Source organism: Emydura macquarii, unplaced genomic scaffold (assembly GCF_026122565.2).
Source record: "Emydura macquarii macquarii isolate MOO-44397 ecotype Brisbane River unplaced genomic scaffold, CSIRO-AGI_Emac_v2 contig_312, whole genome shotgun sequence".
In the NCBI taxonomy this organism is placed as follows: Eukaryota; Metazoa; Chordata; order Testudines; family Chelidae; genus Emydura; species Emydura macquarii.
This window is the reverse complement of record NW_027130449.1, coordinates 14010100-14023429: the sequence shown is the minus strand read 5'-3', so window position 1 is coordinate 14023429 and position 13330 is coordinate 14010100. Positions and strand designations below refer to the sequence as shown.

Sequence of the window (13330 nt, the reverse complement as noted above, 5' to 3'; positions counted from 1 at the left end):
GGCCACCCTGGCTGGGACAGTAGGAAGGCAAGGGACATGCCCCAGGTCACTCAGTGCGTTGGTGGCTGAGCTGGAAATTGATCCCAGGGTCCTGCGTCCCAATCCCCTGCTCTACCAAATAAACTAGCGTCCCTCTGTTCTTCAGGACCTTCGGCCAGTCCTGCTTTTCTAGGGTCACACACAGGCCTTGATTGGTTCCCCAGTCAGCCGGCTTCTCTCAGCATCCCCGGCAAAGGCGTCTGAATCACAGTCTGTGTGTGCAAGTCCCCACACTAACGCGCTGTAATGCCTCACTCAGCCACTTCTAATTAACACCAGGTCCATGAACGCCTGCAGTAGCTGCATTATTGATGTCCCTAGTCGGGGAGAGACTCTTATTTAAAGGTTTCCATCTTCTTGTCGAGGGACGGGGAGGGTCTGGAGAGGAGTCAGATGCTCCAGGATACTAACTCGCCCCCCATCTTTTCCTGAACAGATCTGGGCGTCTGTCCCTTACTTGGCGTCATACGTCAGTCCTCTTTTAAAGGAGGACAAGATCATCCCGCAGATGCCTCATGGCCTGGAAGTCACCTGGAATGGTAAGCATGGCACATCCCCTCTGCTTCTGCGGGGCCCCTTCCTGGTCTCTGATAACGTACAGCCCCGTTAGAGGAGCACATAGATCTCTAGGTCACTCGGCAGCTGGGAGATGGCAACCACAAGTCGCACTCGCCTGCCGCCTGCTGTGTGAGCTGGGCTTGAGATGCCAAAACCGGAAAGGGCCCCTGAGACGCCGCTTCCAGCTCACCCCGGAAGTGCATCGCAGCGGGGCAGGGCTGGGGCCCAGTGGCTAGGGCAGTGAGTGCCCATGCAGGGCTGACTGTGTCTCCCGGACCGCCAGTCCTTCGTCTTTCATCAGCGCTGAATTCACCTACTACATCGCCCAAAACATCTGCATGGCCACATGTCCCAGAGGGCTACGTAGAGAACAGACGGGCGCGTGCGCTACGACTGTGCAGGTAGAAGCTATGGCAAGAGAACCTGGTCCAGTGAAGAAATCGGAGCATTCCCGGCCTCCGGCCCGTAGCAGGGGGAAGTTTTCAGCGGCGCTCTGGAAGGCGATAGAGCTGATGCAGTGGGGGATACGGGAAGGCTTTTCAAGGATAAGCTGCTCTCTCCCCCCCTCAGGCAGCTGGTAGCTCTGCGGGGCATTTCTTGCGGTGAAATAGGTGGCGTTGGGAGCTGCCTTTTTACGGGGTAGTGTTGTGACGAGTGTCCGGGAAGGTCTGTCTGGGGGCCTGGGGCTGGGGCGATACACACTGGCCGGAGGAGAGGGCCTTGCATCGCTGAAGGGCTCCCCCGTGGCCAGAGAGGAACTGATCTTGGTGGGCTGGCGGGGGAGTTTGGGACAGGCCTTCCAAACTGGGAATGGCCAGCTGCAGCCTGGGTATCTCGGGTCACAACGGGGTCGGAATGGGCAGAAATCTGCTGGGATGCTGCTGGCGAGGCCTGGAAGAAAGGAAGTGAGAGCAGAGATAAATGTGCCTGCATCAGCACTATCAGAACGTGGCCCTCGGAGAACTCCAGCCTGATCTGCCTCTGCCCTTGAGAGCAGCTTCTAGGGACAGCCAGTCCCCCCACGTGGTTCTGTGCAGGCAGCCCTACGCTGGGATCTGCCGCTGGTGGTACCTTGCGACTAAGAAGCAGGGGAGGCAGGAACAGCTGCAGCGATAGGGAGGACTCCAGTGGGACGGGACGGGACAGGCCAGGACCGGGGGGGGGGGACAGACTGGACTGGCTGCGCACAAGGCCAGGAATTGGAGACAGCTCGTGAAAGAGTTAAGTGTCCCGAGAAGCCTGATTCCTTTCCTTTCTTTCTCCTGCTCCCTTCCCTGGAGGAAACGTTTTGTTTGTTCCCCGGCTCCTCCCCCAGGATAAGCTGAATAAGTGGATGTCTTTGGAGAGCCAGACAGGCATTAGTGCGCTCTGTCGGGATGGCGCAGCACGGCTGGGCTGCTGCCAGACCTGCTCGGCTGCCTTTGACCATTTTAGGTAATCTTGCAGCTCCTGACTTGGCCAGCCCCGTCAATATAAACAAGGCCTTTCTCCCTCCCGGAGCTGCTACTAGTGGGAAGGGAAGGAGGCCCAGAGGTAAAGATGAGCTGATGTGCTGCAGCCCAGGCTGCCAGGGTTGTTTTCCTTCACGTGCCAGAAGCCCCATCGCCCTGGCTCACTGGCCAGACGTGCTGGTGTATTTTAGGCTGCCCTTCCTTTTCTGCTGTTGACCCGCCAACCCCTTTCAGTGTGTTTTGCTTTCGTGCATTACCAGAAATTCCTTCCGTGCCCACGGAAATGACGCGCATTCATTCGCAGCAGTTCCCCAGACTCTCCAGCGGGGAGAGAACGTGGGATAAAACCCGAGGCTCGCCCCCTGACCCATGGTCCCAGTTCATCCCATGTATGAGCCTGGTGGGACCGACTGGGCACGGGGGGACCGCCCTCCTCGCCCATCTCCAGCACCCGCCATCAGAGGATCCCAAAGCATCTGGCAGTTGTCAGTGAACCCTCCCCACCTGCTGTGAGAAAGGGACACGAGGCGTCCCTGACAGCCACTGCCGAGCGACTCCCCTGCCAGACAGCTTTGACTCCTGGTGCAGCCTCTCATTTCCACACACACCCGCTGCTTGGCAGGGAGCCCCCGGCTTTGAACCCACTGTATGAGCTCCAGGCCAGGCGCAAGCTGACTGAATGATTTCCCCCAGCATCACAGAGAGCGTGACTTCCTCACCTGATCCCCAGTGGCCTCCAGTCTCCACGGCCTTGGTGCTAGCCGCTAGGCACGGTGTGGATAAGGGGGCAGTGATCAGAGGAGCTCGTCTGGATGGTTTTCACAGAGTCCAGCGGTAAATCCTGGGCTGGCAGTGACTGGCTGTTCAGAGGGCTCCTGCAGTGAATTTGGTGCTTCAGTGGATTTCCCAGTAGACAGGTGTCCCTCCCCACTGCAAGACCCTCTCCTCCTTCTCCTCCTCCTCCTCTCCCAGCCCCTGGGGAATCTCTCCGGGCCAGGCCCATGGCACATTGGCAGGAGTTTGCCCTGTTAGTTTTGTGCCGGCTCTGCAGAGTGGGAGAGAGAAGTCGCACATCTTCCCTGAACACTGAGTTCACACGCCAGCGTACAGCGCAGAGACCAGGCCGCCCAGCTCAGGGAAACGTGATTTAAGAATGGACAGGGAGTGAGACGTCGTAAAACAGCAAGAGAGAAACTAACCCTGATCCTGGCAAACATGAGACAGGCGTGGTTTTTGTTAATAGAGTCGAGCGTGTTCTCAGTCTTTCTAGGACCTTAAAGATCCTGGTTATTATGAGAGAGAGAAAAAAAGGGAGCTCCGAGTCCGGCAGAGTGTTTGCCCTAAAAGGAATTCTAAGCTGAACGTGTAACAGCAAACGAGACGTGGGGAAATGCCAGAAAAGAGAGACTCGGGGGAAGTTTGCCCGAAGGAATGCGAGCTGCTCTTTGCTCTACTTTCTGCCCAGGTACCCTGGGGACTGACACAGAGGCTTAACCCTTTCTTCCGCTCTGGCCCGGAGGGAGACTGAAACGGCCTCCTGCTCACAACACACGGGCCATGCGTGAACGCAGCCAAGGGGAGTCCTTCATGCAAGCCCTGGTTCTGCAGCTTGGGAACAGACTTAGGCACCAGACGCTGCCTGGGAGGGTTGTAGAAGGATCAGCCGCTAGAGCTTGGTGAAATTTTGGCAAATAAAATGCATTTGGGGGAGAGGGGCACAAACTATTCATGGATTTGGGACAAGTTTTGGCTGGAAAAAGTGGATTCTTTTTCTCGAAAAAGTCAAAATGGTTCATTTCAACCATTTCGAACTGAAACATTTGGATGTTTTGTTTTGACACTTAACTATATTTATCTAAAAACAAAACGAGAAAAAGTTGAAAAACACTTGAAAAGGCAACACAATGAAAACCTGAAAATAATTCATTTCTTTTCAGGGGTTTGTTTCTGTTTCATTTCAGCTGTTTTTGGATGCAAAATGAAATGTTTTTGTTTTGGTGAGAAAACTGAGAAATTCAGTTTTGCTTCAAAATGAACCAGGATTGGTTTTGGATTTTCCGGTTTGGCCCCCAAACTGAAAAATCAGTTATTCACGCGGCTCTGTTAGCCACCCTTAACTCTGGCTGAAATCTGCTGCCGTCAAATTCTCTCTAGCTGATTAAGATTTCTATTTGGTAGCGCCTCTGGGGAGGCAGTATTGACTAATGGTTGGAGCTGTGACCTGGGAGTCAGCACTCCTGGCTTCTCATCTCAGCTTTGGTGCTAACTCGCTTGTCACTTTAGGCCTCTTTATGCCTTCTTTTCCCAAGCTTTAAATGGGAATGCTGCCTGCCTGCCTAACACATAGGGACAGAATTCACTGCTCTTTGCAAAGTGCTTGGAGATCCTCGGGCGAAAGGCACTGGTGGGGGCAAAGCCTTGTTGTTAGAGATGCTGAAGGATTCTTGTTGCAGGCCTGAACCTTCACAGCAGCACCCTCCCCTCCCTGCTCTGGAATTCGCAGTCTCTGAGTCAGGACTGAGTGGAATTTTTGCTGTAAACTGGCCTTTCTGTCACCTTGAATTCAGCCCATCTGTTCCAAAGGGAGCGGAGTGCCTCGCCCCGTACCTAGGGCTGCTGCATTTGAATCCCTGTGGGGAAGGGCTGTAGCATTCAGGATGCAGCCAGGGCTGGGAGCTTGAGGAGTGCAGCATGTCACTGTGACTGCTAGCTTAGTGAGCTGAGCTCTCAGCGCTTCTGACTGCAAGGAGATTCAGAGACGCTTCTTCTCCTGGCTTTTGCACCCCAGTGACACATGCATCCCTACGAACTTCCCAGCACAGGCACGTCCAACTCCGTCCATCTCCTGCTCTCTGCAGCTGCAGTTCACATATTATGGGCTGGCAGGGAAGCCTCCATTCTTTTTGATACATTTCCATTACTTGCTGCTACTACTTTCTCCGGTAATTATCCACACCTGGAAACCCCTTTCCCGCACCCGCAGCTCCCTGTTTTTGCTATATGTAAAATGGCCAGAGCTCAGCAGGAATCACCCTGTTGGATCCAGTTATGCTGCTTTGGAAAATGGTGCAGAGGAACAAAGCACATCTGCAAAAACTCCTTAACACTGGAGGGAAGCTGACCAGGCAGCGCCCGTGTATCTGCTTAGGACAGACTTCCTCCAGTGCTGAGAGGACGAGCACTGCATTCAGACTGCATGAGAGATTCCCACCAGGCCACACAGTCCAGGCGTGAAAAGCGAGGCAGCACACTCTGGCCACTGAGCCCCTGCAAGCTACGAAGCTGTGTGGAAAGTCTGGGTAAAGCTGCCTTCCCCGGATTGTGGGCGGCGATTTTCCGACCCTGGCCGTTTTCCCACTGCTGAGATGGCTGGCAAGGGGCTTTTCAGAGTGAAAACGGATCAGTTGGTGGGAAGTTGAGACACTGAGCGCAGAGCTTGGTGCCAGAGAGCCCGGAATTTGAAATGGGAGAAACTTGGCTGCATTTGCGAGCAGTTGGCAGAGAGTCAGTGTAAGAGGTGTGTCTAGCATGTGTCCTGCCTACATGTCGGTCCATTGTGCCCCTGCCATGGGGGGGGATCTGGGGAGTGCTCATTGTGTGTGTCCTATTAACCAGCCTGCTGACACCTGCACCTCTTTAATCGTCCCCAGTCACAGCGGCAGACCTCGCCTTGTCTGGCATGAGGACCCTGGAGCACGTGGCAGTGACCGTCACCATAACACACCCTCGCCGTGGCAACCTGGAAATCCAACTCTTCTGCCCCAGTGGCATGGTGTCCAAGATTGGCACCACCAGGAGCCTGGACTCGTAAGCAGTGCAGAATTCCACCTCAGGATGGGGGAATAGGTGGGGGGCAGTAGTGGCTGACTCCCCCGCTGCCATACAGCACGTGGTGCCGTAGGGGAATAGGGGGCTGGGTGGGTCACGTGCAGCAAAAGCATTTCGATGAGGATCATTGGAGGGAAAGGGGGTAATTGGACCCCATGCCCGTAATGCACGGGTAGCAGCTGATTCTGTCCCTGTGTGACCCCACTTTCCAGCCCCGGTATTTAGAAGCCCACACTGTCCTGCTTTTATTCCGCGGGATGGGGAGGGAGAATTTCCCAGAATCTCCCTGGTTTACTCCGGTGCGGCTCTGCCCTGTATTCACGCAGCCTGCTGCCCATAGACAGCTTGACCAAGCCCCCAGAGCCCAGCAATCTGCTGCAGGAAAGCGCCCACTGGCTTGTTCGCTCCTCACGCGTTATTTTTCTCCTCCCTCTTGCAGAGATCCCAACGGCTTTGCTGACTGGACCTTCTCCACGGTGAGGTGCTGGGGGGAGGAAGCCCAGGGCGCATACAGACTTGTTATCAGGGATGTCGGTGAGTCCCTGGGCCCCGCCAGCCCACTGTCGACTTTCATTTCCGACTCTCGGGTGTGGCGGGTCCTCGCGCTGTCCCAGTCTCTGATCTCAGGATCTCTCTGAGCACAGGTGCTGCCAGCACTCCTCTGTCCTCCCCACAGCACCCCTCTGCACCCCGCCAGCTCTCCCAGTGCAGCTCATCCTGACCTGCAGCACCTCCTGCTCTTCCAGGTCGGGGCCTCTCGGGAGCAGAGCCGGCTAACTGGGTGGGGAGGCAGGGGCTATGCCTGTGGGGAAAGCCCGCTTTGAGCGAGGCTGAGACTAGCTGTAGCCTGACTCAGACCGGCGCCTCGGCCTCCAGAGCTGGCTGGCTGGCTGGGCTCTACCCCTTGGGAACGGCTTTCTTGCTTGCCAAACTGCTGGCAGTGCAGAGTATGGCTCAGTCTGACGTGGGCACAGCCATGCACCGGCTGGGCACCGTGACGTCGGCCTTCCCGTCAGTTCTGAGGGGAGCCGTCATTCACAGGCCACCCAGCGGCCCCTGAGGCCATGTGCCCGCCACATGCCCCGGCCCATGTGATTACAGACCAATGCCAAGAACGCGCTTTGCAAAAGGCGCGGAGGCACACACCTTCCCTTCCCCCGTGCTGCAGCCAGCATCTCCCTTGCTTTCGTTGCAAGCAGGAATGCTGCTTTCGCTGGTAAATTGCAGCGGCAGGTGCCATGTGGACCCAAGGGGGAAAGTTCTCCATTGGTTGTAGCACCTTCCTCTTCCAGGGGAGGAGAGCCTGAAGCCCGGGACGCTGAAGCAATGGCAGCTGACGCTGTACGGCTCTTCGTGGACGCCAGCGGAGATGAGGGAACGGCAAAGGTAGGAGCCTCTTTTCACAAAGGAGCTGTGAGGCCAGGCAGTGGTTTTCCATGTGTGGACGTGCCAGGATAGAAAAGAAGAGCTGTTTCTCCTTGCAAACGGTGTGTCCCCCATGTCTACAGCCATCCTCCAGCATGCCAGGGAGAGGGTCACGGTGACCACGAGTGCGAAGGACTGGGCCGCAGGAGACGTGGAGTCCGGGTAGAACAGGATTCCATAGAGTCCCCCTAGAGCAGCTGAGTAATAATGACCCTTCTAAACAGCTCTCTGTCTGCCAAGGCCCAGAAAGAACAGAGCAACCCTGGAAGCATCAAATGAGGCAGACGGAGCCGCAAGGAATCCATTCGTAGCAGCTCAGTCTGCAGCCTGGCATTTCTGAGAGGGACTGTTGTAACCGAGTTCCAAGGAGAGAACGCCAGGATGTGGGAGGAAGGGAAGATCTAAAGGAGAAGGGGAGTCTGATTTCTTTATCACAGCAGAGATCTGAGCTGACGCTGTGTCTCTAAGAACGGCAGATTCTGGCCTGGGTTGCAGAATGCAGAGAAACTTGTAGTTGAAGGTGGGAGCATTTCCTGGTGAGGGGAAGCTGAGATGGGGTTTGTATCAGTCAGGAGATGGAGATACGGCTCACTGGGCCCACTGAGTGAGCTGCTGGAAGTTTTGCATGGCGCATACTTACAGCCGCACAAAGGAACTTCGTGGCTGCTGAACGGATCCAGCATATGGTCCGATTCTGCCGGCACCCCTGTGGTGCACAAGACACCCAGAGATTCTGGCCTCCTGGGGCAGATTCTGGAGCCTGCCTGGAGGGTTTATCGTTGTGCGAGGCTGGTGGATAGAGGACAGATTACGTATTATGATCAATTCAAAGCATCTTTTCCTTGAACCCTCATGCCACCTGTCCGACTCATTACCAAACGTTCATTCTGGCTCCGCATGGGGGCACAGATAGGCCCTGGGAGCCCCCACTCCCTCCTTTGCTGGTGCTTAATCCTGAATCTTAGGGAGATCAAAGCCAGAAAATGCACTGATGGGGCAGAGCGCCTTCCTTTAGGGCTGGTGTCTCTTACAGGAGCTCAGACCTGGGCAAAAATCCACCCCAGGATGAGAGGAAATCTGCTTTCCTAGCCTGTGGGGATGGTGTCCGGCTGGCTGGTAAAAGCCTGTGCTTCATACATCCTCTCTTCTCGCTTCAGTCCTGTTTGTCTCTTGCTTGCGTATGTGTAACTGGCCCCATAGCCAGATGGGGAAAACAGGAGCAGGGGTCCTGGGAGAGAGACACCCCATCCTGTCCTGCTCATCGGGGGCCTGCTACAACCAGCAAAAGCCGGCGGCTAGCAGCCGTACACAGCTGTTCCCTGCGCTAGGTGAAAGGAGGGGGCTAAAACCAAAACACTTCTCCTCCGCCTTACTTACAAACACGCTGCCCTGACAGGGCTCTCTCCCCGCTGTGACTGCCCCTCCCCGGGCCAGAGCCATTCCTTCCCTAGCACTGCTTTCCTCGCCCCTCTTCCCTGCTGCTTCGCATTTGAGGGCCTGTCCGGGGTGTTTGTTGAATGCATGTCTTGGCTTCAGGCTGCTGGAGGACGCCATGAGCGGAGAGTACCTGGGCACCGGGGAGTCCCTGCCGTGCCCTCCCGGGCTGGAGATCGCGGAGCAGGAGCGGTACACCATCACGGCCAACACCCTCAAGGTAAAGCCTGCAGCGTGTGCGCAGGAAGTACACGAGGGGCCCATGGTGGAGGATCGAGGGACTGGATGGCCCGAGGGAGCAGCGGTGGGATGTGGAGCCTGTTCTCTGGGGTGCCCGTTCCTAGCCCGGCCGGGGCAGTAGGGAGCCAGAGGACTTAATACTTGACTGCTAGTTGCTGGCCTGTGTGAAATGAGTTGGGGGGTAGGGCATGTCTCGGCCCAGTTCCCACGGTACACGGACCCACGCGGCACGGGCCGTGAGCACGCCATTGGCATGAGCTCCCTGGCCCCTGCTGGCAGTCTCAGCAGAGAGCGTTGGAGCCCGAGCTGCCCCCTGCCCAGAGGGAAGGGCTCTGCTGCTCCCGGCAGCTGGCAGGAGCTGGGCGCACCCGGCGGTACTGAGATCTGTGGTGCAGGACCTCACGCACTGGCCCTGCTCCGCACTGCTGTCCTGGCTGCCAGCAGCTCTGCAGAGTATGGGCCGGGGGCGAAGCCTAGGGACCTGTTTGTACAGTAACGGTCACTGTGAACGCTGTCCTGGTCCAGCCCTTTGGACATCCGCCTCCTCCCAGAGCCTAGGGAGCAAAACCCACACGGTAGCTCCTTTCTCCTCTGCCCTGCCCACGATCCCCATCCATTCACCGCCCCCCTAAAGGGCTGGTTCTGTCCCGTTCCGCTTTCCCATATCACACACAGGGCGAGCGGAGGCTCCTGCGTGTCTGAGGTTTCTCTCCCCTCCCACTGTAACACTCACACAGCCCCATCCTACTGGGCAAGTTTGGAACACGACTCCCTGGCGAGCTCACGCCTGCCGTTCCTTCGTCCCTTGAGGGATTGCTGTCTAGAGAGACAAGGCTTCTCCCCCGGGTCCCACCGTGGCGCCCAGTACTGCACTGAGCCCAGGCTGCTAGTCCGTTAAAACAGGTGCCCCTGAGAAGACAGGGACCAGCTGCCCGGTGCAGGTCACCGATCCTACGGGGAATGCAATCTTCCTTTGCCGCAAACACAAGTCCGTGAAGAAAGAGGTGCCAGGCATGTTTGAGGCCCACCCTTGGACGCTGTCGCCTCTCAGGCCAGTTGGCATGGCTACCAGCTTGGCACGTGGCTTCCACTGGGCTGGGGAGCGGGCAGAAGATACTAGCTCTTGGGTTTTGATAGGAGGCTTTGGTTTCTAATGGGGTTTTCTCCTTCCCCTCTCCCCAGACGCTCATGTTGCTGGGTTGCTTTGCTGTCTTCTGGACTATCTACTACATGCTGGAGGTTTACCTGTCCAGAAACAATGTGGTCTTCAGCCTGACGTGCAGCAGCTTCTCCACCTGCAGATGGTACCCCAGGGCTGGGAGGCAGAAGAACATGGAGAATGGGGTGGATACGGAGTCCATCCCGCTGTATGGGGGGAAGGACATGGAGGACGTTGAGATGGAGTCCGAGCATCCACTGCCCAGCCTGGAGGCCCCGGAGAACTTGGGGGACGAGGGAAGCTGGAGTCCCCGGGATCTCAAACCTCACAGCAATGGCTTTCACGAAGCAGTCCATGCAGGGTCAGGGTACCTAGGCCGCGACCTGGCCTCTGAACTCCTCTCAACAGCCAGGGAGCAGCAGACAGTCTAGTGGGGCTGAGCACAGGATGCTGGCGGATAGCGGATGCAGGGCGGGGGAGGCTTTCCAAGCCAGCCACAGAGCCACCACAGACTTGTCCTCTTTTAACGTGGGGATGCTGGCGTTGGGTGTGGCGGGGACAACACAGGCCCACGGCTGAGGGAAAGGACCCGTGTAGTATTCTCCACATTCCTCATCGCAAAGGCCCCTTTCCCTGCCTTTTCAAAACAGAACAAGCCTTAACTCATTTTATAGTGGAGTCTGTCCAGGGGCGCAACTCAGGGCTTCCTGTCCTTCCTCCCACCTCGGCCCCACACGCACGCTCCCCTGCCTGGGAGCACTCAGCCTGCGCTAAACTGAGCTTCATTTCATCTCACCGGGCAGCCGCCTGTGCCCGCCTGGCTGCTGGGGGAGCCCCGGATTGAGCTGCCCGTGCAGCACCGTCGCACCCAGAGAGTCCCATCTCTCCCAGGGCTGGCTTTGGAGAGGGAAGCAGGAACGTTTCCATGACAGCAGCCCCCGGACGCCGTGGTTGTGCTCTCCCGTTGCCCGTGCGGGCTGCAGGCAGGACAGCCCTGGGGGAAAGGCAGGGCCAGTGGGACTCGCCTGGGACCTGACTCCCTCACCGCAGCTTGGCCCCAGTGGGTCTCCATTGCCTTCGGTGGGGCTGCTCCCGATTTCCAGCCCAGGCAGCGTGGGCAGACCCTTAGTGTTGGATTAGTGCCACCCAAGCCCCTCGGAGGTCAGGGGCTTCTCACGCAGGGTGACAGCAGCGGGGCGAGCCCGGGTCCTGGGCCTGGCCACCCTCTGGCTCATGCTGTGGGGTTACAGCCAGGCATGGCAACGGGCATTGCAGGAAGCCCCCAGACTTGGCCCAGGCACAGGCCCCTTGCCAGGAGCCCTGGGGCCACACCCAAACTGCAAGAGGTGGAGGAGATGGTGGCCTGCAGGTGGACCACGGCCTGGCCACACCTCAGCACTGAGCACAAGGGCGGGCACTGGGCAGGTTGCCCTGTCGGGCCGCCCCCAGGTTAGCGTCTGTCCAGTCCTTCTGGGCTTGGGGGGTTAGTTCCTGGTGAGTCTGGGGCCGGAGTCTCTGAGATGCCTTCCCCCGTGGGAGTCCAGCCACGGCGCTGTCCCTCTCCACGCCTCATCTGGCTCGTCCTCCCCAGGGGCTGTGCCAGAAGGCGTAAGCAGCTCGCCCGGGGTGGGCCCACCTGTAGCCAGGAGGCGGGGAAGAGGAGAGCGAGGCTGGCCCGTCGAGCGGCCTGGCCTGGGCCCCCCGAGCCTGCGGGGGCATTGGCAGCGGTCAGGGAGGGGCACGATCTCCTCCTCCAGTGCTGTCGTGGTCTGGCACGTGGGTGTGCTGAGCAACCTCTGACATTCCTGGGGACCCCTGGGGCTGTTTGCAGGGGGCAGGGTGAGGCTGCATGCAGAGCGCGAGACATGCCGTTCCCTGGATGTGACTCCCCCGGCCCCGCACACCGCTGGGGGAGCTGGGTGGCAACAGAGGCACATGTCCACCCATCTGTCTGTCTGTCTGTCTCTACATTGTGTCCCATTGTCTTTGTTCCCATTTACATTGCTTTTGCTCCGTTTTCATTACACGGGTTATTTGCCATGAACGCACCATGTCAGATGCACCCTGACAGGGGCAGGGGGACCCCTCCCACGGCCCCCCGGGGCCCTGCTCAACCAGCCCCCACCACACATTGGCTGCAGTGTTTGTGATTGAAGTTCAGAATTGCTGTCCTCCCTTCCCCCGCCTGCTGGCTGCGTCTCTGGTTGGGACCGAGGCAGGGGATCTGGGTGTGGTTAAGCCTGGTGCTGAAAGCAGTGGTTCTCCCTGGGAAGAGGCCCTTTGACTCTCCCTGGCCATTAAGTGATCCCGGGCGCCGGTGACAAGCGTTGCGAGAAGGCCCTTTCCATGGTACGGAGCCCTGGCTGACTGGTGTCTTCATTTCCCCCTTCCTCAGCCCGTGGCCTTACCCTCTGTCTGCCTGCGCTTCCTAGGATCTGCCCGTGGCTGTAAAGGTCTCAGCGCACTGTGCATTTTTCGCCTCCAGATCACTTTGTCGTTGGCTAAGACCAAAAAGCGGTTCGCTCATTTCCAGTGGCAGTAATTGCACCTGCTGCTCCCCCCCCCTCGCTGCCATGCTCGCCCATCCTCTCACAAACTAGCACCTGTCTGGCGAGGGAAAGGGAAAGGGCCAGGTTGTCCTGGGCCTTGTGCTCACCGTGAGGCACTGCATGCAAAGGGCATGTGCAGCAAACCCACCGGGTTGGTGCAGCTGCCATGCCTTTCCCGCCCTTGTTTCTGGAGCATGGCTGCAGCGAGACGCCCAAGGCACTCAGAAGGGGGCAAGAGTGACGGCACCGACTCCAGCAATACATTGCATGGCAGGATGAGCGCATCACGCTTACTGTGTGTCTCCAGCCAGGGCCCACGCTGCTGTTTATCACCGTGCTCGTCTGTCAGCTAAACTGGGGGAGCAGTTTTTAAATCCTTCTTCAGTTTACCAGGAGGGCCTTTTACAGTTAAGTTGGGGCTGACGGGTTGTGGTTTTTAGTTGTTTTTGCAACAATCCATCACAGACATTGGGAGGTTTCTTTCCTAAAGACTGGGGGAGGGGGGGTTATTTTTAAACAGCAGAGTCCTTTTTGTGCAGCTTTCCAAAATAAAGTCCTTCAAAACCAGCCGGCTTGCCAAAATTTCTGTTCCCGTTAGTGTGTCGTTAAACTGCTCTGAGCTGTCCGACCGTTCCACCTCCCGCCTG

The 13330-nt window shown here is 57.7% G+C and overlaps 1 protein-coding gene across 1 annotated transcript in view; it reads left to right on the top strand.

Moving 5' to 3' along the window:
• PCSK7 (proprotein convertase subtilisin/kexin type 7) overlaps positions 1-12734 on the top strand; it is a 40989-nt gene extending 28255 nt beyond the window's left edge. Inside the window, exons 11-16 of the mRNA XM_067566104.1 lie at positions 476-578; positions 5699-5855; positions 6316-6410; positions 7169-7262; positions 8838-8955; positions 10158-12734. Coding sequence (XP_067422205.1) covers positions 476-578; positions 5699-5855; positions 6316-6410; positions 7169-7262; positions 8838-8955; positions 10158-10565 — 975 coding nt within the window. The 3' untranslated portion in view covers positions 10566-12734. The remainder of the gene's footprint in view (positions 1-475; positions 579-5698; positions 5856-6315; positions 6411-7168; positions 7263-8837; positions 8956-10157) is intronic.
• The last annotated feature ends 596 nt before the right edge of the window (positions 12735-13330 follow it).